Source organism: Onychostoma macrolepis, chromosome 20 (genome assembly GCF_012432095.1).
Source record: "Onychostoma macrolepis isolate SWU-2019 chromosome 20, ASM1243209v1, whole genome shotgun sequence".
NCBI lineage: Eukaryota > Metazoa > Chordata > Actinopteri > Cypriniformes > Cyprinidae > Onychostoma > Onychostoma macrolepis.
The window spans coordinates 11,792,145-11,805,320 of NC_081174.1; the positions used below are offsets into that span (position 1 = coordinate 11,792,145).

Consider the following 13,176-nt stretch of genomic DNA (forward strand, 5'->3'; position numbering starts at 1 on the left):
GCGGCAGCGAGCGGGAGACGAATGGGCGCTAAGGCTCAAAGACATGGTCACGGCGGCAGCAAGCTGGCCAACACTCATGACCAGAAAACAAGTTCAGAAAACACATTAATAAATGTTGCACTATCGCAACCATGCAAGCAGACGAAATCAAATCTCTCTTAAACAAACGGGCGATCAGAGTAGTGCCCGAGGAAGAGAGCCATCAGGGCTTTTATTCTCGTTATTTTGTAATTCCAAAGAAAGGGAGCACAGCCCTTCGTCCAATTCTGGACCTTCGTGTGTTAAACAAAGTGCTTTGTCGATTGATTCGTCCGAACGATTGGTTTGTGACAATCAATCTGTCAGACGCTTATTTTCACATAGACATTTACCCCTCTCACAAGAAATTCCTCAGATTTGCATACCAAGGCACAGCATATGAGTTTCAAACTATTCCCTTCGGGCTAGCTTTAGCTCCGAGGGTTTTTACCAAGTATGTGAAAGCTGCCCTGTTTCCGCTAAGAAACGAGGGAATAAGAATATTGTCCTACATAGACGATTATCTGATATGCTCGTCGTCGAGAGAGCAAGCAGTGAAAGACACAGAGATGGTGCTAAATCATCTCAGCAGTTTGGGGTTCAGGATCAACTTAATAAAGAGCCGCTTGCAGCCCTCACAACAGACATAATATTTGGGGCTCAGCATAGAATCCCTCTCTTATCGTGTCAAACTGTGTACAGACTGTGCTTATGAATGCTGGGTTTAATGGCTTCGGTGATTTCAGTAGTACATTTGGGACTGCTCAAAATGAGGGATTTTCAGCGCTGGATCGCACAGTTACGGCTGTGCTCTCGGCAGCATCTCAGCCAGCCGGTGAGAATCACTCATGCGTGCGTCAGAGCGCTCAGTAATTGGAAAAGCCCCGCGATTCTTGTTGCCATGTAGCCACAAGGGGAAGCCGTTGTCTCGTCAACGGCTGTCTCATTGGATCAAAGAGGCTATTTCTTTAGCCTATATTTGCAAGGGTCTTCAACCGCCTAGGGGCTTGAAAGCCCACTCCACCCGGGGGATGGCTACATCCTGGGCCTTACTCAGGGGAGTTTCTGTTCAAAATATTTGTTTTCAACAGCAAGTTGGGCTATGCCACATACTTTTGTGCAGTTCTATAGACTGGACGTGTCTGAGCCTTCCTTAGCACACGCAGTGGTGGGAGCTAGTTGTTCCGTGCCCATACTGTTATGTTGGTTAACAGCGGTGTGGGTGCAATCCGGGAGTGGTCTATATCTCCCATAGTGAAACACAGAGCGAAGTTAGAAAAAGAACGATGGGTTACTTAATGTAAACCCGGGTTCTTTGATAACAGAGTGAGGTGTTTCACCAGCACTTCCTTCCTTGCACGGGTACGGGAAGAAATCTCTCTATAATGACTTTGGCAGGGGACATATGGAGGATCAAGATGGCACCGCTCACAGCAGCCATGGTGCTTCGCTATCCAATTGTTTTAGTGTTTTTGTTAGTTTTTCCTGTTTTTTGTTTCTCAAACACGATCAGTTTTACCAGAGAAGAACTGCTGAACATTCAGCAGAACAACACAAAATCTCCTGCCAGTTTTCGATTATTTGGATGTTTTGCTGGACATAGTAGTCGGTGGAAGCGAGCCGGCGCTCTTGAAGCTTAGACAGCGTGAATTTAGAACGCCGTTGCCTAGCATCCATCTGGCCAATCTCCGCTCTCTACCCAACAAAACGGATGAACTCCTTCTGCTCTCCCGGACAAATATGGATTTCTCAAACTTTGCTGCTCTGTGTTTCACGGAAACCTGGCTGAACGATACCATTCCAGACAGCGTGCTTCATCTGCCGAGTTTTCAGCTGATCAGAGCAGATCGCAACGCAGAATCAACGGGGAAATCGCGCTGCGGCGGGACATGCTTCTACATCAATGAGAGGTGATGTACAGATGTAACAGTGTTAAAGAAGATGTGCTGTTCAGATCTAGAAGCTCTCTTCATTAACTGTAGTCCTTTCTACTTGCTGCGGGAGTTTTGCTCGTTCATTCTCATGAGTGTTTACATTCCTCCGCAAGCGCACGTGAGCTCAGCTTTACAGAAACTGGTTGATCTGATCACAGACACAGAACAACAACACCCAGACTCTTTTTTAATCATTCTTGGGGACTTTAATCAAGCAAATCTCTCACGTGAATTGCCAAAATACAGACAGCATGTTACATGTCCCACCAGAGAAAGTAATATATTGGATCACTGTTACACCACAATAAAGAATGCATATCACTCTGTTCCACGGGCACCTTTGGGGCTCTCTGATCACTGCCTGGTTCATCTTATACCAACCTACAGGCAAAAACTTAAATCTGCTAAACCTGTGGTAAAGACTGTAAAGAGATGAACCAACGAGACAGAGCGGGTTTTACAAGCCTGTCTCAACCTTACTGATTGGAGTGTTTTTGAAGCTGCTGCCACCAATCTGGACGAGCTCACAGAGACTGTAACTTCATATATCAATTACTGCGAGGATATATGCATTCCCACCCGAACTTATGTAACATTCAACAATGATAAGCCATGGTTTACAGCAAAACTCAGACACCTTTGTCAGGACAAAGTGGACGCCTACAGAAATGAGGACAGAGTCTTGTATAATCAGGCCAGGAACACACTGAATAAGGAGATTACAGTGGCTAAAAGGACCTACACTAAAAAGCTGGAAGATCAGTTCACTTCCAATGACTCCGCTTCAGTGTGGAAAGGCCTGAAAGCCATCACCAAGTACAGGACACTATCCCCCAGCACTGAGGTGAATCAACAACTTGCTGAAGACCTGAATGAGATTTATTGTAGATTTGAACCCCCCCACACCCATCCTGACCATCTCTCTACACAACTGTTAACACCTCCAGCAACCCCCCTCTCTCCCACTCCTGTACTTCAGATCAGTGAAGAAGATGTGCGCCAGGTCTTCAGGAAGAACAAGAGAAGGAAGGCACCAGGCCCAGACGGTGTGACACCAGCCTGCTTGAAAACCTGTGCTGTGTGCCCCATCGTCACACAGATCTTCAACAGATCTCTGGAGTTGTGTGAAGTCCCTTCCTGCTTCAAACGCTCCACCATCATCCCTGTTCCAAAGAAACCCAAGATAAGGGGAGTTAATGACTACAGAACTGTGGCGCTAACGTCTGTCGTCATGAAGTCATTTGAAAAACTGGTTCTGGCTTATCTGAAGGACATCACTGGACCCTTACTGGACCCCCTGCAGTTTGCTTACCGAGCAAACAGGTCCGAGGATGATGCAGTCAACATGGGAGCGTGCTCCAGTTTACATCTCAGATCTTATTTGCCCATACTCACCTCGGAGAACTCTTAGATCTTCCTCTGATAATCTATTAACTGTCCCATTATCTCGCTTAAAATCTAAAGGTGACAGAGCGTTTTCTGTTTTTGCCCCTAAGCTGTGGAATTCATTACCTCAATCTGTTAGGTTATCTTCTTCCTTGTCTGGATTTAAATCATCATTGAAAACGCATCTTTTTTCTCAGGCCTACTCATAGTTGTTGGATATGTTGGTCTTAGTGATGTAATTTCTTATTTTTGTTTTTTACTAGGTTTTATTTTGTTCTTTGACTTTGTGATACCTTGTATTTGTTTTATCATTGTGCTTTGTTACTGTGAAGCACCTTGGTCAGCATTTAATGTTGTTTAAAGGTGCTATATAAATAAAAATGACCTTGACCTTGACCTTGACCTTGACTGTATTACATCCTGCAACACCTGGACAAATCAGGGACTTATTTGAGGATCCTGTTTGTGGACTTTAGTTCAGCCTTCAATACCATCATCCCTACACTCCTCCAGACCAAACTAACCCAGCTCTCTGTCCCTAGCTCTATCTGTCAGTGGATCACCAGCTTTCTGACAGATAGGCAGCAACTAGTGAGACTGGGGAAATTCATGTCAAATAGCCGCTCCACCAACACTGGTGCCCCTCAGGGATTTGTTCTCTCCCCATTGCTCTTCTCCCTGTACACCAACGACTGCACCTCTAAAGACCCCTCTGTCAAGCTCCTGAAGTTTGTAGACGACACCACACTCATCGGCCTCATCCAGGATGGTGACGAATCTGCTTACAGACAGAAGGTTAAAGGCTGGCTGTCTGGCTGTCTGGTGCAGTCTTAACAACCTGGAGCTCAAAACACCTCAGGAGAAACCCCCCCTGCACTCCCCCCACTCACAATCATAGACAGCACTGTGCAGTGGAGACATTCAAGTTCCTGGGATCCATCATCTCTCAGGACCTGAATTGGGACACTCACATCAACTCCATTGTAAAAAAAGTGTACTTCCTTTGCTAGGTGAGGAAGTTTAACCTGCCACAGGAGCTGCTGAAACAGTTCTACTCAGCCATCATTGAGTCTGTCCTGTGCACTTCAATAACTGTCTGGTTTGGCTCAGCTACAAAAACAGGGATCAGAAGACTACAGAGAACGGTTCAGACTGCTGAACGGATTATCGGTGCCCCCCTGCCCACCCTTCAAGAACTGTATACAGTGAGGAAAAGGATCTGGATCCCTCACATCCAAGTCATCCCCTTTTTGAACTTTTGCCATCTGGCCGGCGCTACAGAGCCCAATTACCAGGACAGCCAGGCACAAGAACAGTTTCTTCCCCCAGGCAATCCAACTTATGAACAGTTAAATGTTAAATGCACAACTGTATATACAATCATTTATGTTTCAAATTATTTTTATTTTTCATTTTTTTGTTTATTTATATTTACTTATGTGTATATTTTATTACTGTGGCCCTCTGGCCCCATATGAAACTCAGTGCGCTAGAAATCTGGGCGTTCTATTTGATCATAAAATTTTAAAATTTGACAAACAGATTAATACTGTTGTAAAATCATGTTTTTATCATCTCCGTCAACTTTCTAAAGTAAAACCCTTCTTATCACAGAGTAATTTCCAAACGGTGATCCATGCTTTTGTAACAACTCGTTTAGATTATTGTAATTCGCTTTATTATGGTGTTTCTCAGTCTTCTCTCTCCCGTCTTCAGCTAGTGCAAAATGCAGCTGCTGGACTTCTTTCTGGAAGTATGAGCCAGTAACCCCTATTTTATCGGCATTGCACTGGTTACCCATCAAATATAGAATTGATTTTAAAATTCTTCTATTTGTGTATAAAGCCCTCAACAACTTGGCCCCTCAGTACCTGACAGACTTGCTTCATCCATACACCCCTTCTAGAACATTGAGATCTAGTGATCTCTGTCTACTCATCGTGCCGAGATGTAGACTTAAAAAACGAGGTGATCACGCTTTTGCGACTGCAGGTCCGAAAAAAGTCTACCTCTTTATATCAGATTAGCCCCTTCTATCTCTGCTTTTAAGTCTGCTCTAAAGACATATTTCTTCTCTATAGCTTTCAATACCCCTTGATCATTGGTTGAATTGTTGTTTTGTTAGTGTTGTGTTTTGTATCTATCCTATTCCTGTGTTTTTTTTTGTTTGTTTTTTTAATTCTGTTCTGTACAGCACTTTGGTCAACCTTTGTTGTTTTTAAATGTGCTTTACAAATAAATATTGTATTGTATTGTATTGTATTGTATTATCATCTTATTTTTATTGTCTGTGTGTCGTTGTTGTCCCTGTGAACTGGAAGCTTTACATGCCTAGGGTGTCTGGATTGTAAGAATGTACAGGGATACTTCAGATTTAAAAATGCTGACTTGTTAGATGATGTTTTCTAATTAAATTCGCACTATTGGAATTAAGGGGGAAATACGGTGGAGCGTCGGCTTCACTTCCATGACGTCATGAGGAATCCCATTCTCTATTATAGATCAGTGGATGGTACACATACAAAAATATAAACATAAACAGTGACTGACAGTAAGTATTTTTACTTAGTTACTGAAGCACACTTTAGCTCTTTATGAAATAGACTGATCATCAAACAATTGCTGCATTCAATTTGTACTTGGAAGTCAGAAATTCAATTATACAAAGTTTGTATAAACTGGAACACCCTCCTAAATTGGAGTTCCAACTAGGAATCTCAAAGGAATCACAACTACTCCAACTTCAGAATCCAATATGGCTGCTCAGTATAGAGGAGAAACAGTAGTAATACATTGTTTATTAGCATATGTCGTCTTTGTCTCAGTAAAGTCAGTGGTGTACACAGTTCTATACATGTGTGTAGCCTACATGATACTATGGCGTTATCTGTGCAAAATACCACTTTTATATGTTTTTAATCAACTGGTGTTGCTAACAATGGACACGTCTATCTTGGTTTTCTGACTTCTCTACTGGAACATGGTCCTCTTGGGTGTGACGCCATTCCCAGCTCCGGCATCCGACTTCCGCAGCAAATTATCTCCAGGGCCCAAAAACACCCTCAGACCCCAGAGTGTTAATGACTCTAGTGAATTGTTTATGTCTGACTTCAAATGAGCCATGAACTGGTAGCAATATGATCCTCAGAATTTGGGTGTGCAGAGGATTTCACAGATAGAATGAAATTTAAGTAATAATGCTGATTTTTAACCATGTGAAAGTCAGTTTTTTATTTATTTATTTATTTTTTACATGTACACTGCTAGTCTTTTTTTTAATCTTACTTTTGCATATGGTATGTATAACAGTTTACACAAAAATAGGCTATTAAGTAGCAAAAATGATAATTGATGATAATTAGAAATGTTTCTTGAGCACCAAATCAGCATCAGAATCATGCGGCACTGGAGACCATGATTCAGCTTCTTATTCTATAACAGGAATAAATAACATTTTGAAGTATATTAAAATAGAAAAATAGTCATTTTAACTGTTGATCTGTGATATTAACTATTTCACAATATTACTGATTTTACAGTATTGTTGATCAAATAAATGTAGTCTTTGTGAGAATAAGAGACTTCTTTCAAAAACGTAAACAAATAGTAATTATAATCATTCAAACTTTTGACCGATAGTTCAATAGTTAGGAAAATAAATAAATTTCAGTATACTTGTCTGTAGTGCATTGCACCTAATTTTTATTCAGCGGTTAAAGGATGTAAAAGTATTAAGTGTATTAGGTTAAGTGAAATCAATAATCCAGGGTTGGATTTGGTCCCACTACTCTCTTACAGTGAATCTGATCTGAAGCCCTTAGCTTTGTGTGAGACAGGGCTGTTAAAGTGCTGTGACTGAGCTGCTGTTGCTGAGAGTGTATGTCTGTTGTGTCATTTTCAATGTCCCTGAAGTCCAAGTCTAATATCTGTGCCAGTGCCCTCTGAAGTATCTTGCCAAGGTCTCGGCCTTTGAAAACGAAAGAATTAATTCAATATTCAATGAAAAGTCTCAGTCAGGCAGATTGCCAGATAATTCATTCTTTATTCAAGGAAGCAGAGTCTAAACACAAAGAGGCCTCTTTAAACTAACAGAAAGAGGTTAAAGCAGAGAGAAAGCATGTTTGTCTGTTGATCTCAGATCTCATAGAGCAGGTAACCAGAGAAGATACTGAAGCGGTTTTGTGAGTCCTTCTTGCTTAGTTCACTGTTATTCAGCCGGACATACAGCCGGTCTCCAGCTTTAAGCTGCAGCGCTACACCGTTGCTTGCAGTATCTGTATGAAGAACGTCCACTGCCACCGCACTCGCCACAATCTAGAACACACAACAGAAATGAGCAGATTTATCAGACTCATACTGCAAAAGATGTGAGTCCTTAATATTTTATTATGTAAGCTGTTTTATTAAAGCAACAAAGCAGGAGTTTTCAGGACGCAAAGTTTTTTTTTCTTCTCTCTTAACATTTTATTTATTTATTTATTTTTATGAAATCTATGAAATTGTAAGGCTTACAAATGTAACATATTAATTTAAAATTGAATTATATTCAATCTAACAATTTTTGACCCTGGACCACAAATAAGGGTCATATACAACTATTTTATAATCTGGAATCTGAGGGTGCAAAAAAAAAAAAAAAAAAATACAAATATTAAGAAAATCGCCTTTAAAGTTGTCCAAATTAAGTTATTAGCAATGCATATTACTAATCAAAAATTAAGTTTTGATATATTTACGGTAGGAAATTTACAAAATATCTTCTTGGAACATGATCTTTACTTAATATCCTAATGATTTTTGGCATAAAAGAAAAATCAATAATTTTGACCCATACCATGTATTGTTGGCTATTGCTACAAATATACCTGTGTGACTTAAGACTGGTTTTGTGGTCCAGGGTCACATTTAAAAAAAAAAAAAGAAAAGCGTTTAATGTTTTCTTTTTTATTCTGTTCAGGAAATCAAGGGATTAATTGCAATATTACTATTATATATAACATAAATAAATACATTTGCATAAGCTTTTGTAAAATAAATAAATAAATTTATATATGCATTATATATATTAAACGTTATAAAATAAATTTTAATTGAATTGATGTACAGTATAAACCTGAAGATAAATATTTTATAAATAGAGTGTAGAAAAACTACCTAAGTTAATACAAATAATGTTTTGTAGATGAAGAGAACATTTTGTATTTACACTTTCGTTCATGTTCAAAGGTTTGGGGTCAGTAAGATTTTTTTATTTTTAATTTAACTTTTATTTTATTTTTTTGTGATTCAGCAAGGACACAATAAAGTGATTAAAAGTCACAGTAAAGACATTTATATTGTTACAAATAGTTTTTCTTGCAAATAAATGTTTTTTTTTTTTTAATTTTCAAATTATCAAGAAATTCTGAAAAACAGTTTCTATAAAAATATTAAGCAACACAACAGTTTTCAACATTAATAATAAGAAGAAATGTTTCTTGAGCATCAATTGAGCACATTAGAATGATTTCTGTGATTTCTATATATATATATATATATATATATATATATATATATACTGTAATTCTTAAATTATAAATAGGTCTTTTATGCATAAAAACAAATATAGAGCAGCCTTTATAATGCTTAGATGTCTTTGTTTGAAAATCCCTGCAAAACAAGTTCATGTTGAGGTAAACTCACCGTTTGGTCATTAAGAACCAAGTCCACTCGTAGGTTTTGGCCGGTCTTCACAATGCTATATATGAAGTAGTACACTCCCGCTGTCTTACAGGTGAACGTTCCGGTCGAGGAGTCATAACCTCCTCCCAGATTAGTAATCACATCTTTAAACTTTATCACATCATTCTTGCTGAAGGCATCCTGCAGCGCAGCGCTGAACGCGACACCTCCCTTACTCGACGAGCCTATACCTGAGGGTCCGGCTGGGCCAGGAGGACCTGCTTTACCTGGAGGTCCAGGTGGACCAGGAGGTCCTGCTGCAGATGAGGTGAGAGGGATGACAAAGCCATTGCTCTGGTCTTTAGAACGATCTGAGGAAGGGTCACACGCGATCCTGCAGGAGCCAGGGAGGGTCTCACAGATGCCTGCTCTGGTCAGAGATAGAAGTGTGAGGAGAACCGCTATCCAGTGCTTGGCCATGGTTGAAGAACTGAGTTCAGAGAGATGAAGGGACTCAAATGTAAAGCGCATGGTAAGAAGTTTGAAAATTTTGAGCTGTGATTGGTTGAGTTAGCTGGTCACATGATGAAGTTGAGAAATTGTTTGTCATATGACATTTTTTGTTTAGAATCAGCAAAAACTAATATTATGCTTCTTTAAAACTAACTTATGCTTCCCTATGAGTCTTACAAAACTGTTGTTGTGCAACAATGCTGTCAGAAGATTAGACCACTGAACTTATATTTTTACCAGTGATGAACCAAACAATATTAAAATAATGTGAATGGGTGCCGTCAGAACGAGTGTCCAACCAGCTGACAAAAGCATCGCAACAATCCACAAGTAATCCATGAAAATTCTTGATGGATTTCTTATTTTGCAAACATGCAGCTTTTCACTTCATAAGGCATTAATTGATGGACTGGGGTGGTGTGGATTATTGTGATGTTTTTATCAGCTTTTTGGACTCTCATTCTGACGGCACCCATTCACTGCAGGGGATCCATTGGTGAGCAAGTGATGTAATGCTAAATTTCTCCAAATCTGATCTTGGATGGCCTGAGGGTGATACATTTTCAGTTAAATTTGATCTATTCCTTTATGTGAGTGTTAGATGTTAAGGTTTCTGCATTATAAGCAGACAGATATGGATGGCTTTGGGTAGCTACATACGTTTCACAAGTGTCAGACCTGTTGCAGTGATCATTTTGTCAGTGATGTAAATGCTGAAAATTCATACGCACAGATTCACAATATATACCCCCACCACGTCTTTTAGGAAATGTCACTGGAAATAAAAAATCCCCAAATGTCAGCTTGAATGTCAAGACCTACAGTAAATATATTCAAATATCTCCACACACGCATAAACCAACACAGTCACGTCTATGTCTATTACAGCTGCATGGATTATGTTTATGAATGAAAGGTGCCTTAGACCTTGCAGGGTGTCTCTTAATGACCAGCAGTCCCACACACAACCACCAGAGGTCTGATTCGCCTCATCATCAGTTACCCTGACTACACGCGCACACACACACACACACACACATACTGGAATTTGTGGTTTACAGGGACCATAGGCATAATGGTTTTTATACAAACTGTATTTTCTATTTCCCTACAACAACACTACACCTAAACCTACCCCTTACAGGAAACTACTGGCAATTTTTGAATTTCATAAAACACCGTTTTGTATGTTTTTTTTTAAGCCTTTTGTTTTACTGGGAAATGGGCAGTGTCCTCATAAACCATGTTTACGTTGTAGTACACATGTCATTATACACATTTGTGTCCTTCGTAAACCATATATACCAGTACACACACACACACACACATACATGTTGGGTTACTGTATTTTATGGGGACATTCCATAGGCGTAATGGCTTTTATACTGTACAAACTGTATTTTCTATCCCCTTACCCTAACCCTACAGTATACCTAAACCTACCCCTCACACAAAACTTTCTGCATTTGTAGATTTTCAAAAATAAACTATATTTTGTATGACTTATATATAAGCTTGTTGGGGACCAAAAAGTGTCCTCACAAGGACAAGGAATTTTGATATTGCCATTTTTGTGCAACATTCAGAACAAAACTTAGGGTTAGGGTTAGGGTTGTTAAGTTGTGTTAATTTTCCACTAAGGGTTTGTATTTTATTGAATCAGATACCAGCACCAGATGTATCCTGATGTCTCTTCAAACTGTTTTCCTCTGAGAGCGCTGCACCAACATCAGATGTTCAACTACACTGAAATTCTATGTTAAAACAAGCTCCTTTTCTACTGATGATGTTTTTTTTCTTCTTGAATCCATGGAAAGAAGTAGAAACACTTAAATAACACACGTAAATATCAGGTATGATTTACTTGTTTCACTTGTTGAACAGAATCTGTTGCAGGAATGACTCAAAGTCTGTTCACATCTCTATGGTTAGATCAGTGTGCACAATAATGTGTCTTTGACCTTCATTATGTATGTTTTGATTATACTGTGTTGTAAATAAAATACAAATAATTTAAAAAAACATTTTTTTCAATCTCCTCACATTCTCTCTTACCTGCCTCAAATGTGATTATTTATATGAATGCATTGATGCAACAAATAAAATTCATTAATAATTTCTTTCACAAAACCCCTGATCTGCTTTCAAATAAATAAATAAATTGGGTAAGCCACAATTGCATATTTTAAGATTATTGATTGTCATGCTTAATTTTTTAGAGTCTGATCTCCTTCTAAAAATGTTTCTTAAAAAGTGCATCAAATTTAAGTTTTTGGTATGCTTGCATTATTTATTTTATGTGCTGTCCCATTTATGTGCATTCATTTTGGTAGGAGTCCAACCATAAGTGAACAGTAAATGTTTACTTATACTCATGCCTTTCCACAGTTTCTTCTGTAGATTATTCAAAATATCTATTTTTTGTGTTCCTCAGAAGACAGATGGTCAAACAGGTGTGGAACCACATGAGTATAAATAAATGATGAGAGAATTTTCAGTTTTGGGTTAACTATTCTTATATTGTAAGTGATACTTGTCTCTGACATTTCACCTGATAAATGGATGTGAAATAATCCTTTTTGTTTTGTTTTTTCTGCTATTTTACAGGAGCACTTTTTGTGATGCTGCAAGTGGGAGTGGGGTATCTTGCTTGGCTGAAAACTGCAGAGAAACACATTTAGTCTTACTGAAAACTACTCTTTACAAGGAGGTCCAAACACCATTAGCAGAGACTTTGTTCAGTGAGCATTAACATGCATTCTGCCTGGATGCTAATGAATGGGATGCTGTTGTTTAAGTGTAAGCATTATAAACCTCATGACATTAAGTGTACATATGGACCAAATAAGAATATGCATTTTGTGCCTTTGCACTGATTTGCTTTGACATTATGATGTTTTAATTGTTGTAAGAACATGTTCTTTACATGCATTGAAAACATTGAATGTGAAAACATTTTGGCACAGGGAAAAAGATTTACAATGTTTCAATTAAAAATTAATAATTGTAAAAGTGTATTGTTTTGTGGGTTTATTTTTTAAATATTTTTACCTGAACATTGGTGCAGTGTTCAACAGTTGAGGGAGTTAAATTCACTCTTTAAAATTTGCAGTGTAGGTTTATGTTTTAATCTGCATTTACCATTTTAAAATACGTATTTACAATATTTACATTACATCAACATTAAATAAATACACTGGGTGTGTAGGATTAATCACCATAAAGTGTTAAATGTGCATACTTGCGAGTAATGATTTCTTAACACCCTTAGTGTTTAAAATTAAACACTAACACAGTGTTTGTATAATAAACACTTTCGTCAGTGTTGTTTTAACACTAGCAAAGATGGACCTGTATGTTCACCCGGAAAGTGATCATTTTAACACCCATGGTGACAAATCTCCCAACATATTTTTGCTGTGCACTGACAGTTAAGGCTATTTCTGTTTCCAAAACCCCCTCATGATTTCAGTTCTGTATTGCTTAATGCTTTCTGTTTAAGCAACTTCTTTTTGTGAGCCATTAGGTATGACAAAACAGCTAAGAAATGCTCTATAAGAGAACATACCCTTAAATATTTTCACAATTACTACGTGGAATAAATACTAAATAAACCCAGTGCTATGTATCCACATATAACAATTACCACAATTCTGATTTTTGT

The 13,176-nt window shown here is 38.5% G+C and overlaps 1 protein-coding gene across 1 annotated transcript; it reads right to left on the minus strand.

Annotated features, from left to right (window-relative positions):
• Positions 1–7,360: 7,360 nt before the first annotated feature.
• Positions 7,361–9,513, minus strand: si:dkey-5n18.1 (uncharacterized protein LOC570444 homolog). Its single transcript, XM_058756416.1, has 2 exons — positions 9,021–9,513; positions 7,361–7,652 (listed from the first exon to the last, which is right to left on the minus strand). The coding sequence occupies exons 1-2, from the start codon at positions 9,477–9,479 to the stop codon at positions 7,473–7,475; spliced, it is 639 nt and encodes a 212-aa protein (XP_058612399.1). The 5' UTR covers positions 9,480–9,513; the 3' UTR covers positions 7,361–7,472.
• Positions 9,514–13,176: the final 3,663 nt, after the last annotated feature.